Source organism: Emericellopsis atlantica (assembly GCF_019669845.1).
Source record: "Emericellopsis atlantica unplaced genomic scaffold F5Z01scaffold_49, whole genome shotgun sequence".
NCBI lineage: Eukaryota > Fungi > Ascomycota > Sordariomycetes > Hypocreales > Bionectriaceae > Emericellopsis > Emericellopsis atlantica.
Genome location: NW_025764751.1, coordinates 21,899 through 49,571, shown reverse-complemented (window position 1 = coordinate 49,571; position 27,673 = coordinate 21,899). Strand labels below are relative to the sequence as shown.

General features: G+C 52.7%; 8 protein-coding genes across 8 annotated transcripts; 5 read left to right on the top strand and 3 right to left on the bottom strand.

The window, feature by feature from the left end:
- Positions 1–33: 33 nt before the first annotated feature.
- F5Z01DRAFT_696184 (N-(5-amino-5-carboxypentanoyl)-L-cysteinyl-D-valine synthase) lies at positions 34–9,548 on the bottom strand (the record flags this gene model as incomplete). Its single annotated transcript, XM_046266278.1, has 19 exons — positions 34–283; positions 311–5,370; positions 5,395–5,403; positions 5,428–5,496; positions 5,527–5,595; positions 5,629–5,669; positions 5,700–5,740; positions 5,780–5,885; positions 5,910–7,940; positions 7,968–8,703; positions 8,730–8,828; positions 8,862–8,966; positions 8,994–9,091; positions 9,116–9,173; positions 9,201–9,237; positions 9,259–9,332; positions 9,354–9,365; positions 9,399–9,436; positions 9,476–9,548. 19 exons carry the CDS (start codon positions 9,546–9,548, stop codon positions 34–36), a joined length of 9,006 nt encoding a protein of 3,001 aa, XP_046113727.1.
- A 1,024-nt stretch (positions 9,549–10,572) lies between these two features.
- On the top strand, positions 10,573–11,966 carry F5Z01DRAFT_668140 (isopenicillin N synthetase). The gene has a single exon (XM_046264329.1). It carries the CDS (start codon positions 10,695–10,697, stop codon positions 11,703–11,705), a length of 1,011 nt encoding a protein of 336 aa, XP_046113726.1. The 5' UTR covers positions 10,573–10,694; the 3' UTR covers positions 11,706–11,966.
- A 990-nt stretch (positions 11,967–12,956) lies between these two features.
- On the top strand, positions 12,957–15,557 carry F5Z01DRAFT_668139 (isopenicillin n-CoA synthetase). Its single transcript, XM_046264328.1, has 7 exons — positions 12,957–13,142; positions 13,211–13,342; positions 13,396–13,906; positions 13,963–14,228; positions 14,277–14,392; positions 14,455–14,869; positions 14,924–15,557. The coding sequence occupies exons 1-7, from the start codon at positions 13,127–13,129 to the stop codon at positions 15,379–15,381; spliced, it is 1,914 nt and encodes a 637-aa protein (XP_046113725.1). The 5' UTR covers positions 12,957–13,126; the 3' UTR covers positions 15,382–15,557.
- A 262-nt stretch (positions 15,558–15,819) lies between these two features.
- F5Z01DRAFT_715359 (CefM protein) lies at positions 15,820–17,777 on the top strand. The gene is made up of 4 exons (XM_046266513.1): positions 15,820–15,923; positions 15,984–16,437; positions 16,523–17,095; positions 17,152–17,777. Exons 1-4 carry the CDS (start codon positions 15,853–15,855, stop codon positions 17,404–17,406), a joined length of 1,353 nt encoding a protein of 450 aa, XP_046113724.1. The 5' UTR covers positions 15,820–15,852; the 3' UTR covers positions 17,407–17,777.
- Positions 17,778–18,878: 1,101 nt separating this feature from the next.
- On the top strand, positions 18,879–20,700 carry F5Z01DRAFT_441103 (major facilitator superfamily domain-containing protein). The gene is made up of 2 exons (XM_046259773.1): positions 18,879–19,282; positions 19,334–20,700. The coding sequence occupies exons 1-2, from the start codon at positions 19,075–19,077 to the stop codon at positions 20,650–20,652; spliced, it is 1,527 nt and encodes a 508-aa protein (XP_046113723.1). The 5' UTR covers positions 18,879–19,074; the 3' UTR covers positions 20,653–20,700.
- A 47-nt stretch (positions 20,701–20,747) lies between these two features.
- F5Z01DRAFT_631008 (uncharacterized protein) lies at positions 20,748–21,947 on the bottom strand (the record flags this gene model as incomplete). The annotated part of the gene is made up of 1 exon (XM_046261760.1): positions 20,748–21,947. A coding segment is annotated over one exon (1,200 nt), but the record flags the coding sequence as incomplete, so codon positions are not given.
- A 578-nt stretch (positions 21,948–22,525) lies between these two features.
- Positions 22,526–26,135, top strand: F5Z01DRAFT_684377 (uncharacterized protein; the record flags this gene model as incomplete). Its single annotated transcript, XM_046265924.1, has 6 exons — positions 22,526–23,458; positions 24,069–24,166; positions 24,223–25,033; positions 25,086–25,740; positions 25,762–25,825; positions 25,874–26,135. The coding sequence occupies 6 exons, from the start codon at positions 22,526–22,528 to the stop codon at positions 26,133–26,135; spliced, it is 2,823 nt and encodes a 940-aa protein (XP_046113721.1).
- Positions 26,136–26,246: 111 nt separating this feature from the next.
- On the bottom strand, positions 26,247–27,536 carry F5Z01DRAFT_745923 (uncharacterized protein; the record flags this gene model as incomplete). The annotated part of the gene is made up of 3 exons (XM_046266938.1): positions 26,927–27,536; positions 26,741–26,849; positions 26,247–26,677 (listed from the first exon to the last, which is right to left on the bottom strand). Exons 1-3 carry the CDS (start codon positions 27,278–27,280, stop codon positions 26,247–26,249), a joined length of 894 nt encoding a protein of 297 aa, XP_046113720.1. The 5' UTR covers positions 27,281–27,536.
- Positions 27,537–27,673: the final 137 nt, after the last annotated feature.

Below are 27,673 nucleotides of genomic sequence, written 5' to 3'. Positions count from 1 at the left end.
TCATGAAACAAAAAAAGGATGCAGCTTTCGCGCTCAGCGAGCACGATTGGGTCCCTTGTAGATATCGAGCAGTGAGTTCACTTTTGCCAGTGCCTCGCTCAAAGCATCCGTACAGTCAAAACTGGAGGCATCAAGAACGGAGATCTCGGGTTGCTGACAGTCGAGCGAGAAGCTCTGCACGTGTTTTCTATCCTCTTGTTTTAGCCGCATGCGAAGAACATCATGTCGATCTTGAAGCAGCCTCAACGCATTTTGCAATTGATTCACAGAAAGAAGAGGTGTGCTTATAGTGAAGCAGTGATTCCAAAACTCAGGATGCTCTAAATCCTTTTTCTGGAACCACCCCTGGATGGGTGTCAGAGGGGCGTCGCCTGTAGCGCTGTGGGTTGGCTGGTGCTCGTTGAAGCCCTTGAACTCGGCTGTAGACTGGGCTGAGAGAACGTTTTCGCTCAATGCGCGAACCGTTCTGTTCAGAAAAATGTCCTTGACGGTGACTTTGCGCCCGAGCGTGCTGTAGACGTCTCCCACAAGCCGAAGCGATGAGATGCTGTCACCGCCCAGTACAAAAAGATCGTCGTCAATTCCGCAGTGGCTGATGTCCAAAAGGGAAGCCCATAGCTGACACAGAGTTTTCTCCAGATCATTCCGTGGTGCGGTGGGTGACTTAATGCTCTGTGGTTTCCATGTCTGGGCCAGACGAGACACGTCTACCTTGCCATTGACTGTCACCGGAAGTGACCCCTGGATCTGATGTAGTTGTCCTGGAACCATGAATGATGGAAGCTTCGATAAAAGCGCTGTGTGCATCTCCAAAGATGACAAGTTCTTGTCGTTCTCGACCGTGTAGTAGCAAGCGAGACCCTTCGCAACGCGGGAACTCGAGTCTGTTCCATCGTAGAGCGCAATTACAAGCGAATCCTTAACTTGGGGGAGGGACAAAACACTCTCCCTGATCTCGGAAAGCTCGATCCTTAAACCGCGCAACTTGACCTGCTGGTCCCGTCTTCCCAGATATTCAAGGAAGCCCGAGCGACGTTTCCGTACCAAGTCTCCCGTTTTGTACAGCCTCTCGTGTCGTATGCCACTGCTTTCTGGGAGGCGCTTGAATGGGTGATGAATGAACCGATCATTTGTGAGAGTGTCTTGATTGAGGTAACCGCGTGCAAGACACGGCCCTCCAATGTAGAGCTCACCAACAGCATCGGCCGGAAGTTCCTGGAGACGGTCATTGAGCACAAGAGGCTCAGTTCCGGGGAGTGGATTGCACAACGCCTTTGTGAACGGTTCCTTGTTATTGAAAGTGGTGACAATGTTGTACACCGTCGTTTCCGTGATGCCGTAAGCATTGTTGATCATACCTGCGAACTGAGCGCGCATGGCATCGTACTGGCTGCGCTGCAGCTCCTCGCCCGCAGAGGTAACCATTTGGAGATCTGGAAGTCGCGAAAGACAGATCTGCTGCAGAACAGATGGAGTTCCACTCAAATAGGATAGCTGTTGCTTCGTGGCAAGTTCATAGAACGCTTCGTGTGTTATGCCCTCCTGTGGCGGAATGACCAACTTGTTGCCGCTGAGTATCGACAGCGATAGTTGCTCAAGGGAAAAGTCAAAAACGTAGTTGGAAAGGAACAAAACTACTTGCGACCCTGTTTTGCCGGAAAAGTATCGTTCCAGAAGAGCATTGCGGAATTGTATGACACTTCCGTGCTCGACAATGACACCCTTGGGCTTCCCAGTAGTTCCCGAGGTAAAGATAATGTAGGCCATGTCCGAAGGCCTGTGCCGACATACTGGAGAATTCTCCTCAGAAAGCACCTTGAGTCTCTCCTGGACCTCCGCTTCATCAATAACAAGAACGGGGACTTTGCAGGATATTTCAAGCTCAAAACAGCTGCCTCTTGTCGTCAAAAGGGCCCGTGGATTTGACTCATGGAGGATGATATCGATACGTTGTGGCGGATAGCTTGGATCCAGAGGGACGTATGCAGCACCGGACTTCCAAACGGCCAGAATCGAGATGATCATGTCGATGTTCTTGCCCATGAGAAGAGCTATTCGATCGTCCATCTCGAGTACATAGGAGGAAGTGATCAACTGCGCGAGCTGGTTCGCTCTCTTATTCACCTCGAGATAGGTGAAGCTGCCAACGCTGCTTACAACTGCTATGTCGTCTGGGCGAAGCTCGACTTGACGTTGAAATAGCTCCACAAGTGAAGAGCACTCGGGTTGATCTTTGAGCATCTCGCCCCCCATGTGTCTGTTCACATGCAGCGTCGTCTCGAAAGCAGTGAGTCTATCCAGTCGACTTCCAGCATCCATGAAGGCAACCTCCTTGAGAATGTGAGAGAATGTCCCAATGAACCCCTTGATAGTGTCTGCGTCGAACAAAGCCGTGGGGTAGTTGAAGTTGACATCCAGCAAACCTTTGGTTTCCTTGACGGACACATTAAGGTCAAATTTGGCCGCAGAGGGAAGAGGATTGGAGGGATGGTATTCACTCATCAAGCTCTCTTCGGAGCCACCTCTTTCCGCGGCAGCCTCCCAATTGAAGACCAGCTGGACGAGGGGGTGGCGACTTGGGTCGTGCCGATGCTCAAGAAGCTTAGTGATTTCTTGGAAAGGAAGATCTTGATGGACATGCGAATCCAGAAGCTCTTTTCGCACATCTCTGACAAGTTGACAGAAGTTCGTTTGCGCTACTTGCACGCGTAGAGGGAGTAGATTGACGAAAAACCCGATGGAAGATCCGAAGTCGGGGTGCATGCGATGGGACATTGGGATTCCGATGGTGATGTCCTGTTGGTTGGTGTAGACGTTGACAAGCAACATGAAGGCCGACAATACCACCGTATACAGCGTTGTGCCCTCACGCTTTGCGAGCTCTCTCAACTTGATGACTGTTTCTCGTTCAACATTGACCTGGACATCAGCCCCGGAGAAGTCGAATTGAGAGGGACGAGGACGATCCGTAATAAGCCGCAAAGGCTCAAGGTCGGCGAGCTTTTGTAGCCAGTAGCCGCCGAGGGAACGGCGTTTCTCAGAAGTGAGTATTTTCTGATGCTCTACAGCATACTCCTTGTACTGAACGCGTAGGACTGACAGGCTGTTGTGGCTTGGACTCCCGCACCGAGCAGAGTATAGGACTTGAAGATCTCTCTCGAATATGTCCCAAGACCAAGAATCGAAAGCGAGATGATGGAACAGAATGCTCAGGAAAGTCGGCTTGCTTCCGCCCGCGCTGAATGGCTGGTAGAATTGCAGACGGATGGGGAGCTCACAGCTGATGCTGAAGTTGTGTGTGTCGAACTGAGCCATTTGGGCTTCCATCTCAGACGGTGAGAGATCGGTCAAGGTTTCCATCTTCAGAAGACTCTTGGCTGTATTTTGATCAATAATTTCCTGGTGGTATTGAGAGTTGGAACACTTAAATAATGTTCTCAGTGCTTCGTGTCTCGCAACCACGTCATGGATTGCCTCCTGGAACGCGTCAATGGCAACATCGTCTCGTAGGCGGCGATGGAAGGGAACGTTGTACGCTCCGTTTTCAGCACGGCCATCTGTATTGAACTCGTGAAGAAAAATGAGCCGTTCCTGAGCCGGTGAGATTGGAATCTGGTTGAGAGCATGGCCTTGCAAGCTCGCAATATCGCTGTGGCCATCCGAGCCTCGAACAACCCAGTTTGACATTGTCTCAATGGTCGGATGGCTGAACAAGTCGCGCACAGTGACTGAGACACCCAGCGCCGCGGTTGCAGCAAAGGAAAACCTGGTGCTCTTGAGACTGTCGCCGCCCAGACCAAAAAAGTCACTGTGTATGCCGATGCTTGCTTGGGGTATGTCCAGAAGCTCTGACCAGATATTGGCCAATATCTGCTCGATTTCGGTACGGGGCGCAATGATCCCGTCCTGGTCTGCCTCCTCCGGTACTGGGAGAGCTTTAGAATCAAGCTTTCCGCTTACTGTGACCGGAACCTTGTCGATCCTCACGAGCTTAGCGGGAACCATGTAGTCCGGGAGTCGCCCAAGCATGAACCGACGAATCGCTCGAGTGGACAATGAGCCAGCAGATACAAAGTAACCGATAAGCTGATTTTGACCATCTGTTTCGCGGTTCTTTGCCAGAACTACAGATTGGTCGACTTCGGGATAGGATGAGAGTACTGCCTCAATCTCCCCGAGCTCGATACGCTGACCTCGGATCTTGACCTGGAAGTCATTGCGTCCCAGATACTCAATCTCACCGTCGCCGATCCATCGGACCAGATCTCCAGTCTTATACAGACGTCCATTGCGACCTTGAGCTCTCTCAATGTCCTTCTGAAAAGGGTTCATTGGGAACCTCTCTGCTGTTAGATCAGGCCGGTTGTGATAGCCCCGAGCAACTCCGTCGCCGCCGAGGTAGAGCTCACCCACGGCACCGATTGGGACACGTTTCATCTGAGTATCGACAACGTAGCTGGTACTGTTTGCAATCTGCTGGCCAATACTCTTATCTGTGCGTCGCTCTGGAAACGGATACAGCCGCTTGTTTGTCGTGATAGACACCTCAGTCGGCCCGTAGCCGTTGATGATGAGTCCCGAGAACGTGCTGCGAATTTTGTCAAAGACTGGCTCACTGAATGCCTCGCCGACGCAGTCGATGCGTCTCAAGTGTGATGCGAATCTGTCGAACTCGTACATGGAGATTACCGATGGCGTGCCAGAGAGGTAAGTGACGCGATTGGTTTCCATGTACCTGTATAACCTCTCCTTGTCGCCTCTCATGTCGTCGTTGAGCACCACAAGGGTCTGGCCATTCAGCAATGCATCTGTCATCTGCTCAACGAAATGATCAAAGACGTAATTGGAGAACGACAGGATGACTTCGTCGTCAGTATCCTGCAAACCAAATGTCTGACTGAGCGAGGCACACAAATTCACAACACCGTGATGCTCCACCATGACACCTTTTGGTCTCCCAGTGGTTCCGGAAGTGTACATGATGTATGCCAGATCTGCAGGGCTGCATGCTGTGGTTGGATGAAGGGCGGCTGGTTCGAGGCGGGAAGCAATATCAGACTCCAGTACCAGAACGTCATCTCGCGCCACTCGACACAGACGCTCGACATATTGGGCGTCAGTGATGACAGCCAGAGCACCTGTGTCTTCCAGGATGTACTGGATGCGATCGTCCGGGTATGCAGGGTCAATCGGCACGTAGGCACCGCCTGTCTTCCAGATTGCCAAGATGTTGGTGATCATGTGCTCGCTCTTGTGCTCGCTCTTGTGCATGACCAGGGCAATGATTTTGTTTGGTTGGACAGGCACCCTTTGCAGAAGCTCATATGCCAGTGAGTTTGCGCGGCTATTCAGCTCTCGGTATGTCAACCGCTGGTCTTCGTACACAACGGCTACCTTGTCTGGCTTTCGTTGGGCTTCAAGTTCGACTAGAGCATGCAGCGTTGTGTTTGGATACTCGCACTCGGTGGCGTTCCATTGGTCGAGTTTGGCTCGTTCCTTGGCTGATAGGAACTCAAAGCTAGACACGTGCATGTCGAGGTTCTTTGACACACAGTCGAATACGTCCCGGACCGTCTGCAAGAGTGTATGGATGCTCTCGTCGGAGAAGAGCTCGCCAGCATAACACACCGTAAAGGGGCAGCTGCCATGTCCATTCTCCCTGGCAATCGCTGCAAGTGGGTAGCTGAGCTTCTCCAAACCGCCTTCAATTATATACCGCAATGTTTGGCGGTGGATTTCTCTGTCCGTGTCCAAATTGGGGTAGTTCTCCAGCACAAACAGTGAGTCGAACAAACCATGCTTCAAATCAGCCTTTAGCAACCGTCCAAGCTCAGCGTTGCTGCGGAGATTCATATCGTTGGCTCTTTCTTGGACGTAGCCTAGGGCTTCAAGAACAGTCATGTTCTGACTGCCAATGTAGCCATGGTCGACGATCAAGGGTAGTGTGTTGATGAAGAGTCCAATGGCATCTTCGATACCCTCCACTGGTAAATGCCGCCCAGACGATGTCGTTCCTGTAATGGTGTGGGTACCTCCACCGTATGAATGCAGAACCAAATGCCAGACAAGTTGGAGGAGGGTATGGAGAGTGATCCCATGATTGTCAAGCTCTTGCTTGGTGCTGCTGGTCTTCGAGTCTCCCCAAGGAAGCTCAACGGACTGCTGCCTCTGTTCCACGATTTCATCGTAGTCTGCCAGTGGCACTTTGTAACGGCTGGCTTCATTCAGGAGGGAATTCATGTCGCAGCGCTCTTCGATCCTGCCAATCTGAGTTTGCCAGAACTCCAGATGATCATCTCTGTGCTCTTCGAGGTACTTCTGGCATCGGATGTAAGCCGTATTCTCCTTGGGAATGCACCCTTGCTCGGCGTTCTTGCTGAGGTATGCCTCGTGCACCTGGTCGAAAAGGAGCGGCAAGCTCCAACCGTCCATTATTGCATGGTGACAACTGAAAATGGACGTCTGCTTCCCATCCGGCAAGAAGACTAGGTAGACACGGAATAGAGGTCCTTTGTCTAGCTGGTAAGGCTCGTCGAGGTCCGATTGTTGCAGGCGATGGAGAAGGACTTGATTGTTTTCATTGCCTCCTTGACCAGTCAAGTCGATAATACGCCAATCCAAGCTGAGACTGGGCTCGATAAGTTGCAGAACATCGTCTTCCCAGACAAAGTGGACTCTCAACGCTGGGTTCCGTCTCTGCACTGCTCGCCAGGCGTCCCGGTATCGGTCAACATCCAGGGTGATCTCATAGTGGATAATTGAGTGCATTATGTATGCATCTGTCTTCCCCAGCTTGAGGGATTGGTACACAAACCCTTGTTGTAAGCTGTTGGCGGCGTACTGATGACTGCGAGCGGTCCCTCTCGAGGTACCCGTGTCTGCAGCCCCGTTGACGCCGTTCGTGTGCGGCTGGCTCTTGGCTCCGTTGGATACAGATTGCGAACCTCGCCTCTGATTACGCAAGAGCTTTGCCATGTTTTCAAGCGTCTTTGTCCGAAAGACCTCTTCGAGATTGATCGGCCGTTTCAGTTGTCGCCTCACCCGCGCGATTAGTTGAATGCATGTGATGCTATGCCCCCCAAGACGGAAAAAGCTAGAGTCTGAACGAATGGAAGACAGATCCACTCGTAGTGTTTCACTCCATATCTCCGCCAAACGTGCCTCGAGCTCGTCGAGGTGCTCTTCTGGCGAGCCGTTTGAGCCTGCCTCGACTTCGACCGCAGGCAACGCACGCAGGTCAGCCTTGCCGTTGACAGTGACGGGAATGGTTGGTAGCATGATCAGTCGTGTAGGTATCATGTACCGTGGAAGTTTGGTTTCCAAAAAGGCAATCAGATCACCTTCTGACACTGGATCTTGGTCGCAGACATAGTATCCGACCAAGTGATCCTGGCTGGTTTCTTGTCCTTGGCTAAGCAGCTTCTTCGACACGACGACACTGGCCCGGACACCGGGGTACGTCGCAATATTGGATTCGATCTCCCCAGGCTCGATTCGAATCCCGCGAAGTTTGATCTGAAAGTCGGCGCGACCCAGATACTCAACCTCACCATCGGAGAGCCAGCGTGCCAAGTCCCCGGTCTTGTACATCAGGCCATTGACGCCCATGGCCTTTTCTTGAGCCGTCTGAAAGGGATTGAGCAGGAACTTTTGTCGTGTGAGCTCTGGACGATTCATGTAGCCACGGGAAATGCCGAGGCCGCCCACGTATAGTTCTCCTGGTACTCCAATTGGCACCCTCTTCAGGTTTTGGTCGAGAATGTAGCACTTGACGTTACGCACAGGTCGCCCCAGGCTCATGTCTGTTCGTTGAGAATCAACATCGAATGATTTCAACGCGGTGACAAAGGCCGACTCGGTGAAGCCATATTCACTGAATATACGGCCTCGGAATCGCTGTCTGAGCGCCTGATAACGCGCATTGGTGAGCGTTTCGCCGACTAAGACGATGCGCTTCAGTGACGCACACGACGAGAAGTCATACTCCAGCAGCACCGACGCCGTCCCATTGAGGTAAGTGACACTGTTGTCTTTGAAGAATGGAAGCAGAATGTCCGGATCGAATTTTTCCTCGTCGCTGATGATGGCAAGCTTGTTACCAGTAGTCAGTGCCATCAACATTTGCCGCACAAATGGCTCAAAAACGTAGGCGGAGAAGAGCAAGATGACTTCGTCCTGGGCTCCGGCAACGCCATATCGACCCGCCAGATCTGTGATGCTGTTGACAACACTGGTGTGCTCTTTGTATATACCTTTCGGCAGCCCGGTGGTGCCAGAGGTGTAAGTGACATACGCCAACTGCTTGCTCGTGAGGGGAGTGGGAGATAGAAAATCTATGCACCCTGTAGACGTCCTGGTTGCTTGCTCATTGTTGTCGGCGGCTGCCAGCAAATCCTCGACGACGTAGATGCGAGTCTCCTTATCCTCGACAATATTTCCCCTTAGCCGCTTGGTATACCGCTGGCTTGCAATGATAACCCGAGCCTGTGTGTCATTGAGCACGAAGCGGACACGCTCATCTGGGTAGCCAGGGTCAACAGGTACGTGGGCTGCGCCAGATTTCCACGCTCCCAGTATGGTTGCGATCATCATGTCGCTTTTGTCGAGGAACAAGACAACGAGTTGCTCGGGCAGGACACTGAGAGAAGATAGCTGCTGGGCGAGACTGTTGGCGCGCGCATTAAGAGCGTCGTACGTGATTCGCTTCTCGCCGTAGATCAGCGCAACACTGTCCCCTTGCTGTTTGCAATGTCTTCAAAAAGATGATTGAGTCGTTTTTGAGATGGGTATCTGTCATCGGTCTTGTTCCATTCGGTCAAACGAGCCTCCTGTTCACCAGACAGGAGTTCAATATTCTTGACAAGTTGCGATGGCATAGTCGTGGCAATCAAGACCGTGTGAAGCGTGCTCAGAATACTTTCAATGACCACTGGGTCAAAAAGTGAACGATCATATCCTAATGTAAGCTCCCAGAGTTGGTTCGTGATGTTGACTCCGAAAATGAGTGGAAAATGGGGGAGTATTGCGTTCTCCCTGCCATATTCAAAAACAACAACGATATCAAGGAGGCCCGACTTTACAAGACGCTCCGCTGCCACAAGCTCCATGTCAGGACCGTCGCATGAGAACCGTGGGAAAGGATTTGCGTTTGCTGCCAACGCTGAATCCACTGTCTGGATGTCCCGGGTAGTATGATCCACCATGGAGGTGAGGGCAGTCCATGCAGATTGCCACGAGCTCTCGTTGCATTGAGGAAACAAAGAAGCAGAGACAGTGGTAGATCCACCTCCAAGGCCCTTCAAGGTTTGATGAACACCAAAGAGGATCAGAGCCTCTGGCGTCAACGCCCTCACTGAGCAGACATGCTTCAGACTGGCAAGTGAAGCCTTTGAGAATACAGTCTTCCTCTGTTCGTAGTCGCCATGGTTGGTATTCTCTCCCTTTGAAGCCATTTGGTAGCGTGTGGGCTCCCGACTAAGGCCACTCAGATCGCATCTTTCAGAGATCTCCTGAGCTGCTTCAGCCCAGATCTCTGGCGTTCCAGCCATGACCCAACATTCAGGTGTCATGTTCAGTGGCTGGGAAGCAGTATGAGGATACTGCGATTTCTCGCAGACCCCATTGAAGTTGTTTGCAAGTACTTTGATGGCAGTGGAACTTTCAAGGACATGTGTCCTAAAGACAATTAGTTACTGAACAGACTTGCATTCTAAATTCGTGTTCCTCACTTGGTCAGGGACACGTCGCCATCTGTTTCTGTTGGAACTGCCATAATTCCAAGCAAGGATGCTGACGATAGTGTATATTGATCCGCTGGTGTTCTGTGCGTTATAGTCGGAGGCTTGACGGTACCACGTTCATCTATATATGGGTCAAGGCTCTTTCGAACCACGTATCCACTGGATCGACTGAACCCTCGCATTCGGCCGTGGCTAGGTGCGAGCCATGCTCTATTATTCTGGTGTTTGTAGCCACCCGTGGAAAATGCCGCGATCCTATTCGAGAGGACCATAGGCAGCTTGATGCATCACGCGGAGCCCAAGTCAATTCAGCTGTCTGCAATGGCAAGGCAGACGCATGTACTCAGAGTCCGTTGCAGCTAGGGTTAGTCACTGACGCCGCAAACAATACTGATTTTGGCAGGTGTCGTCTCTGTAGCCTAGTTGATGTCTTTCTCTAGGCGCCGCAGGCCACAATTTATACCCATGCCCGAGGGAAGGTCTCGGCAGATAGACTGTGCCTAGACTCTTGATCTACCCATCTTTTCCAATCAAGACGTACCGTGCAGGGCCACTAAACGTCATGCGTGTTTCTCACATAAGCTCCAGTCCAATTTAGAAATTAATTCATGCATTAGCGGCCTTTGGTCCCTTCGCGGCTTCTGATTAGGGGCAAGAGGAGACACATGTGCACGATGGATGCAAGCACCTCGAGAGGGGGCGTTTGCGTGCACTGCATTGACCAATGCAACGTCATTTTTGATCTTTGCGTCTGCGAAGCCGCGGGATAGTGAAACGGTGCAATCGGAGCTGAAAAAAACTACGCAGGGACCGTATTGCCCTTTGTGTCGGTGGATAAAGGAGCCACAAGTCCTCCCCATCCCGTGAACTTACACATGCTTGTAGCAAGGGCGCCAGACATCAAACTTCCAGCAGCTTTTTCAGATTCGACTTTCCCTTTAACTCAGTTCCAAGATGGGTTCTTTGCCCGCTGCCAACGTGCCTCGAATTGACATCTCGCCTCTGTTTGGTGACGATGGCGAAAAGAAGGCCCAGGTAGCGCGAGCTATCGACGCAGCCACGCGTGACACCGGCTTCTTCTACGCTGTCAACCACGGTGTTGATCTCCCGTGGCTCTCTCGCGAGACTGCCAGGTTTCATCAGACCATTAGCGATGAGGAAAAGTGGCAACTGGCAATACGGGCTTATAACGAGAAGAACGAGTCCCAGGTCCGCGCAGGATACTCGCTCCCTATCCCGGGCAAGAAGGCTGTGGAGTCGCTTTGCTACCTCAACCCTTCATTTGGGCCAGATCACCCGCGCATCAAGGAAAAGACGCCAATGCACGAGGTCAATGTCTGGCCAGCCGAGGAGAGGCACCCTGGATTTCGGTCCTTTGCCGAAAAATACTACTGGGACGTTTTCGGCGTTTCCGAGGCGCTCCTGCGAGGGTATGCGCTGGCATTGGGCAAGGAAGAGAACTTCTTCACCCAGCACTTCCAGCGAGACACCACTCTGTCGTCTGTCGTTCTCATCCGTTACCCCTACTTGGAGAACTACCCCGCACCGGCAATCAAAACGGCGGACGACGGCACGAAGCTTAGCTTTGAGTGGCACAAGGATGTGTCGCTCATCACCGTTCTGTACCAGTCGGATGTGCAGAACCTGCAGGTCAAGACCGCTCAGGGCTGGCTCGACATTGAGCCTGACGACACTGGGTTCCTCGTGAACTGCGGTGGCTACATGGCCCATATCACCAATGAATTTTACCCTGCCCCCGTTCATCGCGTCAAGTGGCAAAATGCAGAGCGACAGTCCTTGCCTTTCTTCGTGAACCTGGGGTGGGATGACACTGTCCGTCCTTGGGACGCTGCTGCCAAGGACGGGGCCTCCAAAGAACAGGACACTTGTAACGAGAGCATCTCCTATGGCAAGTACTTGCAAGGGGGGCTGGTTGGGCTGATTAAGAAGAATGGACAGACCTAGCCGATAATCCAGGGCCGATACGGGACGTTGGCAGCAAGACTCCGTTCTGTCCGTCGAATAACAACATTGAGGGGTACACACGCACTAGGTGATACGTTTTAGCAGGAACAATCAATCCACCAGGCGCGTGCCGAAATCAGAGTGTATCCGATCCAGTCTGCAATGCCGATGCTTGTCATACGGTATACCACAACTCTCTAGGGTATAGGCTAGGGTTCTAATAGGCTAGAACCAACACTGACTGTCTTTAGCAAATACGTGGACATCAAATAATCGCCCAAGGCTTATGCAAGAAGTGTCGTAGTGGATGAACCAGGACAAACTCCTTGCCCACTAGTTTCGATCATTGGATGATATTACACGTTGGAACTCGAACGGTTCACCCCGACGACGGCACGTCGCGAAAGTTCCGACGATCCGTGATCCGTGGGCAGGGGTAGATGCAGGGGGTGAAGCCCTACGGAGTACAGTAGTCTAGAATCTCTAGGCTACATGTAGAAGTTAGATTGTCCGAATCACCAGACGGTGGTCCGACGGACGCTTCCCTCAGCAAAGACGTCGATGGGGACTGACGCGACGGGCGCATCGGAAAGTTCCACCGGCGGCCTGTAAATCGACTCTCGCATGCATGTATGTACGTAGAAAAGGCCAGACTAATCACACTTTCTGATGAGAATCTCCCTGCCAAGACTGCCATGAAGCCGAGCGGAAAGTCTTCGCTTGTAGCCGGCCTCCCAGTTTCTCCTGCGACAGAACTGCCGTGACACATCCGGCTTTACTGGGCAAATTTACCACGAACTATAATACGGAGTGCCGGTCAGTTGACGGTGTCCTACCGGAAGGCAGAGTCACTATAGCGAGTCTAAGCCCCTGAATCAATGTCTTGTAAAAACGTGGCCCCAATGCCCCACGTCAGTAGGCGATACATTAGTGATACCAATCAGTTTGAGTTAGCTCAAATCAGATGGGATAGTTTTATTAATAAGATTACGTGGCATCCCACCATTGAAATTTTATTACGAGAATACGGCGTTGCCAGGATATTTGCAGGTAGGCATCGCGCAGATACCCGGACAAGGCAGGTGACATGGACCCCGCCACCATGGCTAATATCCCACCGTGCGTACATGCAGCTAGAGGGACGTACGTGTGCCGTCTGGTCCATGCATGTTAGCGGAGGATTCACCGGCATAAATATATTGGCCGGCGGCATATGCCGGACGGGATCACGGCTTGATCGACATGGCTAGTGATGTAACCCATCATGGTGTGCTGGAATACGTAACATGTGACTTGGCACCCTCGTCTAGTCCCAAGGTCTGATGTTCCTTTGACTTGCGGTCTTGGATCTGCGTCTCACAAGCCAAATCGCCTTGAATCACAATCTTCGGGAAAAGGCTGACAGCTCGCCAAAATCTGTAATGGATGGCCCCTTAGGTACGTGCAGCATTTGCTTCCAATCGGCAATGCCCCGGGTGCGACAACATGGACTCACAAACTTCCAGTGAGCCAGACTCTCCTGGCAGTCGCTGGTATCACTGCAGGAGCAGCATACGCAGATGCCAAGTTGCATCTCTCAAAGGACCTCAACCAGCTGTTCCGAGTACGAAAGGCGGAACACAATCTGGCTGATGCAGGTAAGCAATTCTGATTGCAAACCCGATCGCAATTCAGCTAATTGGGAACTTAGTACGTCAAAATAAGGCCTCTGGCTTCTTCCTTTTCGCTGATGCCGCGCAGAGACTGCAAGACGCGCCTTGCATTTGGTCTCGCGAGGTCGACTACACATGGAGGCAGGCCTACGAGCGGGTTTGCCAGTACGGCAATTACTTCAAGGGACTGCAAGTCAAGCCCTCGGAGCACGTCGCAATCTACATGATCAATTCGCCAGAGTTACTCCTCGTCTGGATGGGCCTATTGTCCATAGGGGCCGCTCCGGCGTTGGTCAACTACAACTTGGCCTCGGACGCCTTGATTCATTGTGTACGCTTGTCTGACTGTCGTATTCTAATGCACAGCTCCGATGCAGGCTGCGCGGGCAGAATTCACGATGCCGAGCAACACTTGAAAGACATGGGCGTCGTGAGTTTGGAGCTTGCAGGAAGTGTGGCGAACAGCATTGCCGAAACGTCGACGCAGACACCGCAAGTAAGCTGCTTCGAGGATTCAAAGATTCACCCACTCGCCATCATGTACACAAGGTAAGCCAAAAGATTTCTCTCATATGCTTCCTGGTCATTCGGCTAATTCGCACAAGTGGAACGACTGGCTTACCCAAAGCCTTTCCATTGACTGCTGCCCGTAATTATCCCTCGGCCTCGCTATTCCCAAAGACGTTTGGACAGACCCCAGGTCCCGGTGGTGATCGGAGTTATTACTGTATACCACTCTACCATGGAACTGGAGGTCTTGCTGCAATGAATGATTTGATGAGTGGCATCTCCATTGCTATCGCCCCAAAGTTCTCGCTGAAAGGTTTCTGGGACGATATTATCGACAGCAAAGCAACGATATTTGTCTATGGTATGTCATCCCCACAAAAAGCGTCTCAGATTGTCTGACATAAACTATTTGGCGAGCTGATACGCTATCTCCTGTCGGCCCCTGTGTCGCCTAAAGATCGAAAGCACAACGTACGGTTGGTGTGGGGGAACGGACTTAGTCCCGACTTGTGGGAAAGATTCCAGGTAACATTTTTAGATCTGATCGAGAAAAGCACAGGAAATTAACGCGTCTTTTCTACTCCTAGGAGCGATTTGGTGTGCCTGCCATTGGTGAATTTTACGCCAGCACCGAAGGCCCATTGGCACTCGTCAATCACTATCGTGGAGGTGGCTTTGGGCTTGGAGCTGTGGGACATCAGGGTTGGCTCCTGAGGAGGAGAAGCCGCGATTCCTACGTTCCAGTGGAAACTGAGGCCGAAACAGGAGATATCCGTAGGTGTCCAAAGACTGGCCTTGCCAAGAGACTGCCCTACGATCAAGGTGGAGAGGTCCTGGTCCAGCTCCCATCCGAGTCGGCGTGGGCTGGTTATCGGCAGGCTGACGACGCGACCGCGAAGAAGTTGGTGCACAACATCTTAAAGGAAGGGGACGTGTACTTTAGGACTGGTGACTCCCTGCGCCGCGATGACAATGGTCACTGGTATTTCCTCGACCGACTTGGTATGTGTCAAATGACTCCCCGTCTTTGATGTTGGAGCTGACTGTTCTTTTCAGGAGACACGTATCGCTGGAAAGGGGAGAATGTGTCGACAACAGAGGTGTCGCAAGTCCTGAACTCGGACCCCGACATTGCCGAGTCGAATGTCTACGGCGTGAGAATCCCAGGACACGATGGCAAAGCTGGCTGTGCTGCCATCATACTTAAAGACTCTGCCGACCGCGAATCGATTGACTGGACGAGGCTGACGGCACGACTGCGGTCCGAGTTGCCTCCTTACGCTGTTCCCATCTTTCTCAGACTCCGGGAAGCAGTGGGAGCCATGGTTACGGACAATTACAAGCAGAAGAAGGAGCCGCTCAAGCTTGAAGGCGTCGATCCTGATGCTCTGGGGTCCCGGGTTCCTCAAGGAGAGCGTGACCAGATCTTGTGGCTGCGTCCAGGGTCACCCAGGTACACGCTGTTCACGAGATCAGATTGGGCTGCAATCTCAGAGTCTCGAGCTAAGCTTTAGAAATAAATTGTGTAGCAATAATCAGAGGTCTTTCCGAGACAGAAGATAGTCGCATCAAACAGCAAGTCTGAATGATGATGCCGAGGATAGCTCATGGTGTCATGTCGGTCCCCGTCATTCCCGGTCAACTGCTGCCCGAGGAAAGGCTATAATTGCCCGAATGCACCAAAACATGCACACTGCCAGCTCAGTCACCTTCCCAGAGCGGATAATACAGCGAATGATCTTCAGTGTGCTAATGCCGTGCCTGGTCGTACCGTGATCAAAGGCCCCCGAGCCTACTTCCCCTGTAGCTCTCTCCACTCATCTCGCCTGCAACTGACGTGGAAAACTCAACGCACGCCTTCCAGCAACATCATAAGCACAATGGCGCAAGACCACGAGACTCTCGACCTAGAAAACCTTGACTTGCGAGACACAGCCCAGGAAACGGACGTCTTGGTCGACTTTGAAGGTCCCAATGATCCCGAAATGGCGGTCAACTGGCCAGTGTCAAGGAAATGGCTCATTGTGTTTGTCCTCGCGGCCATGAGCTTTATTGTGTATGTTGTAGGCCCGTCATTGCGGTCCGTGTTTTATTCACTAATTGCGTGCGTGCTCAGCGCCCTGGGCTCGTCAATTGCTGCGCCGGGAGTGAGTCAGGCTGTGCTCGAATTTGACCAGGACAGCGATATACTCGGTCCTTTTGTCGTCAGCGTGTATAACGTTGGACTGGCACTTGGACCACTCCTCGTCGCACCCATGTCCGAACTCCATGGCCGTCTCATCCCTTACCATGTCACCAATGTTCTGTTCACCCTGTTCACCGTGGGCTGCGCGGCGAGCCCGACCCTAGGAACCCTTATTCTCTTCAGGTTATTGGCAGGAATGGAGGCGTCAGCAGTATTGACAGTCGGGGGTGCGACGGTGGGCGACCTCTTTATTCAAGAAGAGCGCGGCCGAGCCATGGCTGCGTGGACTTTTGGTCCTCTGATGGGTCCAGCTATCGGACCTGTGCTTGGAGGCACCGTGACTGAGCTGAAGGGGTGGCGATGGGTTTTCTGGATAGTTGCGATTGTGGTATGTGTCCCCAGCGTGCAAAAGCACATCACCAACAGCCCACGACGTCCTGGTGTGGCTGACAATTATCGATTGCATCGAGCAGGGTGCTGCTACCACACTGCTCTTCTTCATCGTTGTACCAGAGACCTATCCTCCTGTTATACTCCAGCGCAAGGTGAACCGGCTCAGACGAGAAACTGGGAACAATTCCTTGAAATCAAGCCTAAGCGACGATCTTAGCCAACGAGAGCGTATCCTCCGATGCATACGACGTCCGTTCATTCTTCTGTTCCGCTCACCCATTGTTCTCCTATTTTCAATATTCATTGCAATTGTTTACTCATACCAGTTCCTCCTTTTTGTCACAATACCCACCGTCTTTGGCGAGATATACGACTTCTCAATCGGCGAGATCGGACTCGCATACCTTGGCATAGCCATTGGTCTCCTCATTGGGAACATGATTTTCGGCTTCGCTTCCGATCGACTTCTCTCGAGAATGAGCCAAGGCAAAAGTCCCAAGCCGGAATTTCGCCTTCCCCTCATGATACCAGCGGCGCTTTGCATACCAGCCTGCTTATTCATGTATGGCTGGACTGTCCTTTACAAGGTCCACTGGATAGTCCCTATATGTGCCACCTCTCTTTTGGGGGTAGGCCTTAACCTATCCTTGGTATGGACTGCTATTTCGCTGGCCGTGGCATTCAATTTGGCTGACTCACATCGCAGATGTCAGTTCAAACGTACCTTGTGGATACATACACCATGTACGCCGCGTCTGCATTGGCTGCCTTGGCAGTTCTGCGATCTATCCTGGGCGCTTTCCTCCCTCTGGCAGGCCCGCCCTTGTATCGTGCTTTGGGTCTCGGCTGGGGAAACTCAACCCTCGGGTTCATTGCGCTGGCCCTGGTTCCGGTGCCGCTCCTGTTTTTACGGTATGGCGAAGCTGTGCGGACGAATCCCCGATATCAACTAGATTTGTAGGGCAAGCAGCGCTTTCACAATGGATGTACAGAAAGTGTGCCAAAAAAACAGAAAGGCACCCGATTTATATTGTTTTCCCAAGCCTGGGTTGGAAGAGGAAACACTAGGAAAACAGGTGAGAGGGAGGAAAATTGAGCCGTACCAAACCTAGTTGGCTGCGAATCCGTGTGTCTAGATGTTAACGGTATTTGTTTCCCTGTCATTTCGAGTAGTGAAACCGCCGAACTTGAACTTTGTCGCTGCTACAGGGTAGGTCGTGAATCGTTGCTGGCCCCCGAGGCACCCTGATGGACTCGGGGATAGTCTACGTATTTCTGCACCAATAGAAGCACACTGGCTTACAACCTACTCCGTATTCCGCAATTGCAAGAATATTCAATTTTAACACAATTTTCTCCTCCCTAATACAACGCGATTATGCCATTCGGCCGAAATTTGCTCATTGCGTGCGGTACGTAGCAGCTAATGATTCTGACTAGCTCGCTAGTGAACCTGTAATCTCCTCATACCAGCCGCGTGGTTCCTGATGGTGGTGTCAATTTATCCAAGACGCCATCATGCAGGACACCTTGACAAAGGCTCAAGGGCGCTCTGTTGTCCTCAAATGTTCGGGATCTTTATCATGAGTCAGATTGTCGTCCACGTGCTTTTGCCATGCTCGCCGCATTGCCACACTGCCTACATGTATGTGGACAACGCAGGTTGCAGTCGCCACAACTTGCTGAGACTTCTTGTTCTAACAGGGTAGCCAAGTCAGCTAGATTCACGCATCCATCGGACCAGAGGAAGTTGAGCCTGGCTTACAGGTTGCAAACTACGCCGGTCCACTGCCTGGATAAGGCCTAGCAGAGTTTGACTCGACAAATTGGGTTCTTGGTCCGTCGAGGCTATGTTGGTGCGGGGGTACGGGGGCACTGCGGGGAAGCGAGTGGAAGCTGACTCTCGAATCCCTGAGCCAATCGAATAAGCAAAAGATCAAGCTTAATTTTAAGGTCAGGGCTGAGAACTGCCGAATCTCTTGGTCTTGCGACATTGGGCTCCAATCGTATGGAAAGTCAAAGACGGCCAGAACATGAAATCACGCTCTACAACTTCGAGCAAAGGCCATGGATCCGCAAAGTTCGTGGGCCTTGGGGAGAAAGCGTGCATACTTCTTCTGCACCCATTGGCGCCAACGATCTACCGTGTTCGGTTCCGTCGCGGCAGGTATCTCCATTTACGCAGCCCGCTGCCTGGAGTGGGCTGGGGTCGACTCAGGGATCTGATAGCTTATAGGCTATAAGCTGGGTCCATGGCGTGCACAGCACACAGACCCTCGTGGCCCAATGGCAACCCTTGCTTCACACTCCGCACGGGCCTCAGAGTAGCACTCTTGACGGAGCCGGGCCTCACTTGGACCTATCACCACAAGACTCGACCTGGTTTGGATCATCATGCTTGGACTTGGCAAATCTGACGAGACAAGGACAATTCTTGGCAGCAAGATAAGGGGCATTTCCCCTCCTGGGGAAATCTGGGGTTTTGTCCTTTGGCCCGAAAGCCCATACCCACGCGCGCGCTGCTGGCAGCACATATAAGCTGCGCAGGCCGCCGATTCCAAGCAGGCCGACTCGGCACGCTCACACCTTCTTCTCTCGCCGTTCATCATCTCATTCTCCAGCCGCAACCATGGCCCCCGAAGTCGATACCCTGGTGGACACCGTCCACACCGAGAAGTCGTCCACTGGCTCGATCAAAGATGCGTCCACGTCGGTCGAGCATGCCCCAGCTCCTCTCCTCGTTGACGCGGAGACGGAGAAACGCTTGATCAAGAAACTTGACCGGCGCATCATCCCCATCTGCTGCTGGATCTATCTCATGAACTTCATGGACCGAGGTGAGTCAGCAGCCCGTACACCGTCTCCAACCTGAAGCTGACCCTCGGCAGTCGGTATCGGAAATGCGCGTCTCTTCGGCATCGAGGAGGACCTGGGCATGACCGAGGGCAGCAGCCAGTTCCAGCTCGCCGTTTCGATTCTCTTTGTCACCTACTGCCTATTTGAGACGCCATCCAACCTCATCATCAAGAAGATGAAGCCTGCGCGGTATTTGTCAGGCCTCATCTTTTTTTGGGGCCTCGTCGCCACGTTCACCGGCTTCGTCAACAATTACGCCGCTCTCATCGCCTGCCGTCTGCTCCTGGGTCTGTTCGAGGCGGGTCTGTTCCCCGGCATCATGCTGTACTTGACCACCTTTTACACCAAGAGACACATCTCTCTACGCAATGCCTACTTCTACTCCATCTCGGCCATCTCTGGTGCTGTCGGTGGCCTCGTCGCCTACGGCATCGGCCAGATGGACAATGGCGGCGAGGGCACGGCCGGATGGCGCGCCTGGCGCTGGCTTATCACCATCAACGGCATTTCCACTGTCCTGACGGCGCCGCTGGTTCTCTGGATTCTGCCCAACGACCCCGAGACAGCAAGCTTTCTATCCGCTGAAGACCGTCAAAACCTCGTCCTCCTGCGTCAGCAGGAGATCGGACAGACAGCGGCCGGCCAGCAGATGCACAAGGAAGATGTCATTGCCGGAGTCAAGGATTGGAAGATTTGGGCCCTGTCCTTCGCCCAGTTCTGCAGCCACTCGGTGCTCTATAGCTTCAGCGTGTTCCTGCCCACCATCATCCGGGACATGGGCCAGGAGGACTGGGGCAGCGCCGAGGTCAATGCCCTCACCATCCCCGTCTACATCCTGGGCTTTGGCACCTACCTCACCGCCGCCATGTACAGCGACCGAATCCAGCAGAGAGGCATCTTCTGCGTAGGAGGTGCAGTCGTCATGATCATCGGGTACGCCCTTCTTCTCGCGCACAGGTCCGTGGCCATGAGCTTTGTTGGCTGCTTCTTCGTCTCGGCTGGCCTCTGGACCTGCTCTGGTTCAGGCATGGCCTGGATCACCGTCAACCAGCCTCGGTACGGCAAGCGCGCCTTTGCCAGCGGCATCTTCATCACCATCGGCAACGCCGCAGGTGTCCCTGCGCCATTCCTCTACACCGATGAGTACACCCCCCGATACATCCCCGGCTACAGCGCCGCCATTGGCATGCTGGTCTTCGCCATGGTCGTTCACACCACGCTGTACTTCCATCTGAGGAACAAGAACAAGCGTAAGCTTGCTGGGCTTGAGGATTGGAGAATGGAGGGCAAGACGGAGGAGGAGATTAACGAAATGGGAGAGCACAACCCCAGGTACCTGTACACGCTATAGGCGGCCTAGGACCCGAGGACTTGCATATTTTGAAACTTTATGCAATCTCCATTGACTAGATACACTCGAAAATTCAGTTTAAACGAGCAAGTGAACTACAGCGCACAGAAGACATCCCCAAATCGCGGATTGAAAGGATGCTGCACTGTCTTCGTTATCTTCGTTTTCCTGCTCCATGAACTGTTCATACCGAACAGCAATTTCCCATCTTCCTCTCCGTCCAGGGTGGTACTGTTGGCTTTGATCAACAACCCCTCAAATAACAAGCTTACATCCAGTGTAATGTTCCAAGGAACAGACGCTTCGACAGACGAGTTCTCATCGTTGTTCCTCGATGTAAAGGGCACAAAATCCGAAAACTCAAAGGGTGTCGTGTCCGAGCAGACCCCTCCCTTTCGTGCTCCTTTCCACGGCACAGCCTTGTCCAGTGTGGCCTGAAGTGTCCACCGCATCTTCTCGGCGCCAATGTCCTCCATCTCGACGGTCGCCCCCTTCTCGAGCCACACGGTGGGCTCTGTCGCCTCCCATATGTCATTTTCCTGTCTCCGTATCGCCTGTCCAGCAGCGTCGTGTATCGCCTCGATGTCGTCCTCATCATACCAGTCGTCTAGTAACTTTTGGTTGTATTTGCACACGTCGCTGAGCGTAATGTACTGACTGGTCCTGAGGCCAGCCCTCCAGTCCGGGCTATTCCTATAAGCTGGATTGTCGACGTCGAGCAGCGGTGGCATCTCGGTATACACTGCTTGCGCCGAAAATGTCCCGCCATCATCCGACGCCACTGTGGTTTTCCAGTAGACTCGAGTGGTTTGGTCGTACTTGGTGGCGCCGGTTTCTTCAAGGTGATCAGCGAAGAAGGGCCGGTAAGGCGTGTCATACAAGTACGTCTTGTTGGTCACAACAAAGTCGCTCGATCGAACGTACACCCAACGTTGCAGGAAATCGATATCATCCTGCCGGTACGGCTGCTGATGGGAGGGCTGAAACCCTCTCAGGACCCAGTGCATGGGGTTGGTATCCGACTCATTGCCTGTTGGGGCAATCAGGATCATGGCCGGATACTCGTATGATTTGGGCGACCTATCGTCGTTGTCGCATTCGCTGGTCACAAGGTCCTTGTTCTCGTCGTCCCATGCGGTGTTATGGGTCATGTTGTGTCGAATTGTCAAGGTGCCATTGTAGTAGAGTCCAGGCAGGCCAAAGGTGTCCTGCCGTGCCCAATAGCCACACGGAGCATTATTGTCTGGCAGGCTGGAGCCGCCATCTATCCCGTTGTCGGAGCCGCCGCCGTTGTCACCATTGTCATCGTGGGTCACAATCTCCCCCTCCTCCGAAGTCACCACCTCCTTTCCTCCTCTGAGCTTCCACCAGACCCAGTAGACCTAGAAGAGGTAGCGACTTGATGTCTGGTTGATAATGCATTGCTTGACGGCTCTATTGCGGGAGGATGCTTCTATGTCAGTGGACAGTGGGACGCCAGAATTTGAACGTGTCGGTGCCTTGTGCGGAAATGCGAAAGCAGCTGGAGGTTGCGTCTCGAGGTATTGGGAGAATCAGCATGATGACATTTGACATTTTGAAAAACATGAGCCCGTGATCTGGAGTTTTGAAAGAAAACTTCAAGTTGTCGATTCCGGTGCCACTGGTAAATGTTCTCTGGCCAGGGACCACTCGGAGGCCACTTCCGAAGCTAGGCTCGTTGAGTTGGTGGTGATGAGGGTAGTCTAGATTGTGTAAGCGGAACTCGGCCTCCGTGGTCTTTGTAGCCACCAGGTATTTAAGTCTTTAGATAGCTTGTTCAGTTGTCGTTCTTCTTCGGTAACTGTTTTTACTTCAGCTCTTCAATTTCTTCTTTCAGCAATCACAAGCAATCATGGGCATCACGGGCGCACAATGGACGCAGCTGGCTTCGGCAGACCGCCTTCGTCGATCCTCGCAGGCGGTCTCTGTTGTCGGCCCCAACATCTACGTTTTCGGTGGCGAATTGGCTCCAAGAAAGCCTGTTGATAACTTGTTCGACATCTTGGACGTCAAGCAGCCTGCGCTGAAGACGGTGGAAGCCAGTTCAGGCACGGCACCTTGCCCCCGTGTCGGCAGCCCAAGCGCCACCATCGGGCAAAAAATCTACCTCTTCTCAGGACGCGGAGGCCTTGAAATGCACCCTGTCGAGGAGGACGGGGCATTGTGGGAATACAACACGACGGAAAACTCTTGGCAGCTCATCAAGCCGACAGATCCCCAGGCTCCCTTTCCCGTTGGTAGGAGCTACCATGCGATCACATCAGACGGCAACAGAACGATCTACGTCCATGCTGGGTGTCCTGAGACGGGCAGGCTCTCGGACATGTGGGCGTTTGATGTGCAGGAGAAGAGCTGGCGCGAGTTGGCTTCTGCCCCGGAGCCTGCGAGAGGCGGTACTTCAATCGCCCATGTCGGAGGCAAAATATATCGTGTGGGAGGATTTGATGGCAAGACCGAGCAGGGGGGTGCTCTCGATATCCTGGATGTTGGTCAAAACAAGTGGTCTTCGGTCAATTACATCGCAGACAATGCCCAAGGCCCCGAACCGAGGAGTGTCGCGGCACTGCTGGCACTAGAGTCCAAGTACCTCATCTCCCTGTTCGGCGAGCGCGATCCGAGCTCTCTTGGTCACGCAGGCGCGGGCAAGATGCTGGGCGACGTGTGGGCCTGGGACATTGAGGGGGCCACCTGGCAGAAGATCGAGCCTTCAATCGCCGGAGATGCGCCTGCAGCTCGAGGGTGGTTCGACGCCGATGTCTCCCTGAATGAAGGAGAGGCTCCCACAGTCATTGTTCATGGCGGGCTCAGCGAAGACAATGAGAGGTTGGGCGACGTGTGGATATTGAAGTTTGCGCGAGAGTAAAATGAGCCATGGTGCTGCAGCCTGGATCTTTCCTGATAGTTTAATGTTGGTGATGGTCCATTTATCCAGCTTCAACGATCGTCTTCGCCTTGAGCGGCTTGGGAGTGAATGCTGTCATGACTTGTTCACGAAGACAAGCGTAATGTTTTGTTGGGCGCGTCGTCGGCGCGCGTTGAAACTTGGGTCCTTGGATTTTCGACTCCTTTCGCGATGCTTGAGACTCTGCCCAATGAGAAACCTCAAAACTGCTTTATGTAAGCGGCACAGAACCTCCGTTTAGCTCCACTCTAGCTGCATCGGTCTCGCCTGCCGACGTTAGCGCCTTCCATTTCCTCTCACTCGCGCGTTCTTTCCACGGACGCCGAACCTCCGTCAGCATCAGCATGTACGCATACCCACGCATACGTGCGGTCGCCACGTCCTGCGATGCCTCCTCGGCGGGCGTGTGATGTCTGTTACAAGCGAAAGGTATGGTTTGACGTTTGGATCAGATTGGCAGACGCGTCAATGCTCATGTTGTTCTACTATCTAGATTCAATGCACGATTCCTGTTCCAAAAGCGCCTTGCGAGTGGTGCAAGCATCGCAACGTGCCTTGCACTTTCACCAGGGAGAAGAAGAGAAAGTCGGCGTGAGTTATTCTGCGCACTCTGATACATGTATGACGAGCTAACGTACTGCAATTAGCATCTCAGGTGAAGATGCGCACGCGTTGTTGCGCCGAATTAGTCACCTTGAAGAACAGCTCACGCAAAGATCTTTGCCAGATCAACATCATGCAACTCAACCATCACCAGAGCCCATAGATGCCAGCTCTTGTCCTGCTTCAACCGGAGTCAGGGAGCCTCCTGCCGGTCTTGCCGCGCCCACCGCCCCTGAGCAAGCGCAGATATTAGACCTGCCGTCAACTGCTGCTATCTCCCCAAACCCAAGCTTCTTCTCCTCCAGCACCAGTTGGAACTCTTTCAATGCTGATGAAAAGTACAATGGAGTGAACTGGTACTTCAGAGGCATCCCGATTGTGTCAGAAACTGGTCAAAGATGGATCTCTTCAAGAACAGGTCAACATGGTGCACTGCCCAAACTCTTCCTCCTCACCTTGAAGTCCGACGTCGTCCTATCCGACACGTCAAGGCCGTCTTCCGAGATCTGCCAAAGGTCTATTGGTAGCTTCCCAGACGTGCTATTAACGCATGTGGCTCTCGATCTTTTCCTCAAATCAAGATCCCGATTCATTTTCAATGTCGTTGATCCCGTCTTGTTCATGGACACAATACGCATGGCGCACACCCTCGAGTGCAATGAATCTTCTATGGAAGCACGAATCTCTAGCCAGGCATGCGTTTGGGCTCTGCTTGCTGTCACAGCTCGATCAAACGCAATCAGAGACGATCCCGCCGTTGAGGAGGGCCAGACGTCTGCTCGCAAAGCAGAGGCAGCTTTGGCGCTTGTCGCAGAAAGCCCAAGCCTTGACAGCCTGCAGGCACATCTAATGCTGGTAAGTACTGCCTGGTTTGTCAGCCTTACAGTGAAACTCACACTCAGCGCAGCAAATGTTTCGAATATCGAGGGGGTATTGGGAGAAGGCTAGCATGTTACATTCACTGCTCTGTCGTATGGTATGTGATTTGGGAGGACACCTCCCTCCACCAATAATGGCCATGTCTGCCGAGGACCTTCCAGCCGATCGCGCCCGCCGCCATATCAGAGCTCTGTTTTGGGTGTGCTATGCGCTCGACAAGGACATCGCACTACGCTCTGGAAAGCCGCCTCTTCTCGTGGGCGATTATTGTGACATGACGCTGCCACAGAGGGACGACGAAACTAATTCAGGGCAACACACAGCCAGTATTCACTCGCTTCGACTCAGTATCTTTAAGGAACAGGTCTATCGCTTCCTCTACGCCCCCGGAGCCTTTGGCATCCCGGACTCTCAGCATTTGCTCCGGCTACGCCACCTGGATGACGAACTCGAAAATTGGCGTCTATCTATCCCTCCAGACATGAGGCCCACGCTTGCCCATCCGCCCGAACCAGCTGCCATCACAGCTGACGCCAGCCCTCCCAAGATCCTTCAACGTATAAATCTTCAGTTGGAATATCGATATATCTTGACCTTGATACATGCGACAGTCCGGAGATGTGGCGCTGCTCTAGTCGAGCGGGCAGAGATGCCAGAAGACTTGCACAGCGTGGCCCACTCGAGTAGTGAACTTACCTTGGAAGCTGGACGTTCAACAATCATCATTTTGAAGGAACCAATCCATAGACTGGGGGAAGAATCTTTCTGGTAAGACTATTCTAACACACTGATAACACGAAGCTGACCTATGTCTAGGCACATCGCCTTTTATGCGCCCATAGCCGCCATGTCCTTGTTCGTCAACATCCTCATCCATCCGCTGGGCGAAGGCGCCGACTCCGATCTTGAACATCTCACAACGGCCGTGGGAGTTATCCGTAGCATACCACTGGGCAACCTCTCCGCAGACGAGATTGACTACGTGCAGGCCATGTGTGATTTCATGATGGAGCTCATTCGGCTCGGCAACTGCGCCATTTGGAAGGCCAAGAAGGATGGGAGGTCTCGGTGTACTTGATAGCGGGAGTGTCAAAAAGGAGATCTACAGAGTCTCACGCACCGAGCATTTGGAATTCCAAGCAGCCGCATCTAAAACGTATACTCTGGACATTAGCTTAATTCGTCTACATTAACTCCGTTTGAAAAAGGAAAGTATCTTGCGTTTGGGCTTTTTTGTCTCCTTTGACCCATCGGGCGATGCAGTAGATGCTTCTGTGTTCCCGCCTTTTTGCCTGTTGCTCTGCTTCAACTCCCCGCCGACGCCCAATTGGTCTGTGTTGTCGTTCATCACCTGCTGGGCCATTGATATCGTATCTGAGCGTGCCAATTTGGGAGGCCCGATAGGTTCCCCCTGCGCTGGAGGTGCCTCGGTATCGGAAAACAGATCTATCACCTTACCGCGGCCAAACATTCTCTCGAATACGGCACGCGTGGTACCGAACTCTTTCTCCACGCTGACATCGATGGCGTCGAGAAGCTGCAATGCATATGTCTGACAGTTATTTGTAATGACGTTGTATGCCGGCTGAGCCTCCCTGATGCTCTCTATAACCATTTCGCCTGTGTTTCGGTTAGTATTCGTGGATAGATGTCACGAAGCCATCTGTTGGCGTTCAGGCGTACCTGTTCGACGGATTGCATCGTCGTTGAAGCGCGTGTCTCCTACCTTGAATGTTCTCCATTCATTGCGGTTGAACTTTTCATTGATATATATCACATAAAAATCTTCGTCCTGGATGCCGTTGGGACATATTAGTAACGTGTTACCTGCAACATGGTGCAGTGTATGGTGTCGAGAGTGATACTCACCATCCACAGCTGATGGGCATAGTCGCCCACGAGCACGGCCCAGTGCTGTGTGGGATCTGGGTACTCATTGACCTTCTGCGTTATAATCTTGCCCAGGCTCGTGTCTTCAGCGAACCATTTCCCAGCTGGGCCCGCGACAGGATGCCATCCAACTTCGACGGGGCGGGGCGGTCCGTCGAGAACTGGGGATGTGACGGGAACAACAATCGGCTGGTGGCCAAGACCGATGGCATGTTTCAGCGCGATTTCCCCCTTTCCAAACTGCTTTTGTCTTGACGCGTCGATTAGCCAAGCATCTCCTTCATTGCGCGCGGTGAAAGGCTCAGTTGTATCATCAAAGTCGAACGTCTTCATACGTACAATGACCTTCCCCACTTGTCGAGCTTGCCCTCCTTGTCGGAGGTCTGATCTTGCTCAGCCTTTCCCATGGTAGTCAAATGTTTCGCCGACGCGCAAGATGCCTCTTTTCGTTCCAGTTTCTTAAGTCACGCGCATCAACAGGAAGAGTGGTTCGTGTATCTGCAAGCGACAGTCATTCGAACATTGAAGGTTTTTGGCGCGCCGGCACGTGGCGCAGTAAGCCAGTGACGCGGTACGCGATCTTAGCCCGAAAAGGGGGGGGGGGGGGGGGGGGGGCGGGTTTTAGCAACCCGGGGTATAAAACATAATAAAAGTGAGGTACCCCACACAACCCCTCGTGCCGTTAATCCACGAAGGGGTTTAAAAAAAAAAATATTATAATGGGAG